At 43.5% G+C, this 4,731-nt stretch overlaps 1 protein-coding gene across 1 annotated transcript; it reads left to right on the forward strand.

Annotated features, from left to right (window-relative positions):
- Positions 1-624: 624 nt before the first annotated feature.
- LOC136413784 (uncharacterized) lies at positions 625-4,383 on the forward strand. Its single transcript, XM_066397490.1, has one exon. It carries the CDS (start codon positions 625-627, stop codon positions 4,381-4,383), a length of 3,759 nt encoding a protein of 1,252 aa, XP_066253587.1.
- The last annotated feature ends 348 nt before the right edge of the window (positions 4,384-4,731 follow it).

Consider the following 4,731-nt stretch of genomic DNA (forward strand, 5'->3'; position numbering starts at 1 on the left):
AGAGGAAATGGATCGGCTTCGTCTAAGAATTATTCGTATTCTTTAATGCAAAGGGTTGGCAGAGAATGTCACATTTGCAACGAAAACCATTTTGTTTACCAATGTCCTCGGTTTACTCAACTGTCGGTGTCTGAGAAGTACAACGAAATTCGGAAGCATAAATTGTGTAGCAATTGTCTACGAGTAGGGCACCGAAATCAAGAATGCAAGTCCAGCGGGTGTAAAAAGTGCGCTAAAAAGCACAATACGGCGCTTCATTACGAAAAACGTGAAGTAGGTGAAGGCGTTCAAAACCCAAAAAACGACGGCAATAGTGCACCTCCATTATTGCCCATAGACAAACAAACCATGAACAAGGGGAAGTACTCGGAATCCGAACAATCTACAAGGTTACCAAACAGCCAGGACCAGGATGACGCACGCCATAGGGTTGATTATTCATTAACCTTAGCATCAGCCAGCCTAGAGAGAGATTAAGTATTGCTGTCAACCGCCAATATCTTAATCGCCGATGAAAGAGGAGAATGGCAGAGGTGCAACGCCTTACTTGATTCGGGGAGTCAATCAAACTTAATGAGCGAAAGGCTTTGTAGAAAGTTAAATTTAAGTTTCAAAAGAATCAACATGCCTCTGTACGGCATCAGTCAGCTCGTCACGGAAATTAATAGACAGACCCAAGCCAAAATAAAGTCTAGATTCAACAGTTTTGAGGCCAATCTGACATTTTTGGTTTTGCCAACGCTTACCGAAAATCTACCCTTATTTAAGTTCTCTAGAGCAGCGCTTAAGATTCCAGGCCAGATCAATTTGGCAGACGAACATTTCAACGAGCCAAAGAATATCGATATTCTGTTAGGGGTAGATATATTTTATGATCTACTGGGCTCGGGAAAAATAAAATTAGGGGAGAAGTTACTCGTGCTTCAGGAAACATCTCTAGGCTGGGTGATATCAGGAAACTTAGCAGGGTTTGGATCGCGGAATCAGAAAACAGTTTGCAACCTATCGACGAACATATCTAACCAAATGTTAAATGATTCGTTAACTAAATTCTGGCACGTTGAAGAATTTGAGCATTCCAAATTCCTGTCTAAGGAGGAATCCTATTGCGAAGAGTACTTTACTCAAACCACGACCCGTGATAAGGATAATAGTTTCATAGTAAAGTACCCCTTTAAAATCGATAAAAACCTGAAGCTTGGAGAATCGAAGTCGATAGCGCTGAGTCGATTAAAAAATCTAGAGAGAAAATTAGAAAAGAATGAGGAGCTTAAAAAGCAATATGTGGATTTCATGAACGAATATGAAACCTTAGGCCACATGACGCGCCAAGGGCCAATCGGAAATGACGACTCTATGCCGAATAGTAGCTATTTTCTACCTCACAGGGCAGTAGTAAAGGACTCGATTACCACAAAATGTCGCGTCGTGTTTGATGCAAGTTGCAAAACTAGTTCAGGCGTGTCACTGAACGATACCTTGATGGTAGGTCCGGTAGTCCAAGACGAATTATATGCAATTCTGCTACGGCTACGGCTCCGAAAGATAGTGCTGAGCGCAGATATCAAGATGATGTATAGATACATAAAAATTCAAGACAGCGAGCGAGATTATCAAAAAATACTGTGGCGAGCGAATTCTAGGGACCCGGTTAGCGTTTACCGGCTGAACACGGTGACGTATGGTACGTCGAGTGCACCCTTTCAAGCCACTCGCTGTCTAGTAGAATTGGTGAGGCAAAATGAGAATACATACCCTCGGACATCGGAAATAATGAAACACTCCTTTTATATGGACGATTTACTCGTTAGTTTGAATTCGGAAGAAGAGGCCTTGACCGTCTACAAAGAACTAAACAAAATAATGGAACAAGCCAACTTTAAATTAAGAAAATGGGCATCTAATAGTGGAACAGTATTAAGGAACATTTTAGAGTCCAACGACAACGAAAACTCTGACAGTTTCACGCTCCCGCATAATAAGCAATTGAAAATGTTGGAAATTTCTTGGGACCCCGAATTAGACACGTTGAAATATGCAGTCAATGTTAGGTTCGACTCGACTCACGCAACAAAGAGGACGATTCTGGCGACAATTTCTCAGATATTCGATCCTCTAGGATTAATTGGCCCAGCATTGATTAAAGCTAAACTAATCATTCAGGAATTATGGAGATTGCAACTCGATTGGGACCAAGAGGTTCCTCATGACCTCCGACAGCGGTGGGAGGAATTCGCGACACAATTGATCTACCTGAATGAATGCAAAGTAGCCAGACACGTGATCTTGGGCAATGCTATTCGAATTGCACTATATGGATTCAGTGACAGCTCGGAAAAGGCTTACGGGGCCTGTATCTATGTAGGATCGGTAGACGACCTCGGCAATCACGGAGTTCGACTTTTAACTGCAAAATCAAGAGTGGCCCCTGTTAAGAAGCTAACGTTACCTCGGCTTGAACTGTCAGCGGCTCATTTGTTGGCCAAATTAATGCACGCGATGAAGGAAACCTTGGATATACCGATCTCGCACGTAAAATATTTCACGGATTCGAGCATTGTTCTTGCATGGATAAAAATTGAGCCGTCTAACCTAAAAACCTTTGTCGCTAATCGGGTGGCAAAGATAACAGAATTATCGAGAGAAGAGGATTGGGCCCATGTATCTAGCAAGGACAATCCGGCAGATGTGATCTCGAGAGGGCTAAGTCCAAGGGAGCTGCTACAATGCAACCTCTGGTTTCACGGCCCTAATTTCCTGCGCGGAATCGAAGCAGAGGTGAAGGTAGAATCGAATAGCGAAATCCCGTTGAACCAGTTACCCGAACTAAAAGCTGCCCCCTCTGTGGAAAACACATGCATTACCCATGTTAGCATTGATAAACCCAGTTTTGATATCTTTAATAGGTTCTCCAGTCTATTCAAACTTCGTCGCGTGATGGGATACATTTGCAGATTCAAAGAGCAAATTTTAAAACGTACAAGGAACGAAAGCATCAGCTTAACAGTTGACGAGCTAAACGAAGCTCAGATCATACTAGTGAAATTGGCGCAAGGCGAAACGTTTCATAAAGAAATTAATGAACTTAGCAAGAACAACAAACTTGTCAGCGACAGTCGGATCTTAAATCTAAACCCGTTCCTAGATTCCGCAGGAATACTTAGAGTCGGCGGACGACTTATGAACTCGGACTTTAGCTATGAGCAACGACATCCCATTATATTGGCATACAAACATAGATTTACCGATTTAGTGATAATGGATGGGCATATGAAGCATCTCCACGCGGGAGTTCAGAACCTACTATCGATAATTCGTTTACAATTTTGGATTGTAAACGGAAAAAACGCGATCAAGCACAACCTCAGTAGGTGCGTGCGCTGTTTTAAGGCTAAACCAAAACCGCTGAAATTTCTGATGGGTTCTCTCCCAGCTGCAAGGGTAAAGCCTTCGCGCCCCTTTTCGAATTGCGGAGTCGACTACGCAGGACCCATATTGGTAAAGGAAGGCACGTTACGCAGATCCAAACGAGTCAAGACGTACATCTGCATCTTTGTATGTTTTGCTACCCGCGCTGTACACATAGAGCTAGTTAAGGATCTCTCTACCGCTAGCTTTCTGAACGCTTTAGACCGGTTTTGCTCAAGACGAGGGAAGCCCATGGATATTCACTCGGATAACGGCTCCAATTTCGTAGGTGCAAATAATCATTTTCTCGAGCTTTCTGCCTTAATCAACAGCCAATCTCATATCAATGTCGTGACTTCACATTTAGCTAATAATCGGATTAAGTGGCACTTTCTTCCAGCGCGTAGCGCCCATATGTGTGGATTATGGGAGGCTGCGGTTAAGTCAACCAAATTTCACCTTCGGGTTCTTGGCGAATCTTGTCTAGCATACGAAGAAATGCACACCTTGTTGACAAAAATCGAGGCTTGTTTGAATTCACGACCTTTAATGCCAATCTCTAACGACGCAAACGACTATTTACCCTTGACCCCAGCTCATTTCCTAATTGGCGACTCGCTGGTAAATCTGCCCCAACCCGAAGTTGGAGACGTCACTATATCACGGCTATCCCGCTACGAACGGTTACTGCAATTGCAGCAGCAATTTTGGAACCGCTGGAGCCGAGACTATTTGACCAATCTTCAAACTAGAAGCAGGTGGAAGAAGCCGAAAGACAAGTCTATAGCCATTGGATCCTTGGTCCTGCTAGCTGAGGACAACCTACCCCCCCTGCGATGGTCTTTGGCCCGAGTTGTTCAACTTCACGAAGGGAAAGACAAGGTGGTACGTGTAGTGACAGTGCGTTTACCAAACGGGAATACTTCGAAAAGGACTTTATCAAAGGTCTGCCCGTTGCCTATTAACGATGATTAGTGTTTGTTTTTAAAAAGTTAGGACTTTTTAACGGGGCCGGCATGTTAGGACTTGCGACGTATTGTTTTATCACGGATTAAAGTTAGTTTAACAAACTGATGTTACGCCCATGGACAACCCCAGCCATTGGGTAATACTGTTGGAATTCCCAGCGCTTAGCACCCATCTTCGGCTGAGGGAAGTTATTTTATGATTGGGATTTCCAGCACTATTCTTTGTCGGACTAATATTGCGAATTTAAATTAAAGGTACCGCCAAACGAATACAATGGCTGGGCTCCAATAAAAGCCCAGCGATCGTGCCTCTAAGTGTTACGCTTTAACGTAACAAGATAGCCTAGAAGCCGCT

This window comes from Euwallacea similis, chromosome 15 (assembly GCF_039881205.1).
Source record: "Euwallacea similis isolate ESF13 chromosome 15, ESF131.1, whole genome shotgun sequence".
In the NCBI taxonomy this organism is placed as follows: Eukaryota; Metazoa; Arthropoda; class Insecta; order Coleoptera; family Curculionidae; genus Euwallacea; species Euwallacea similis.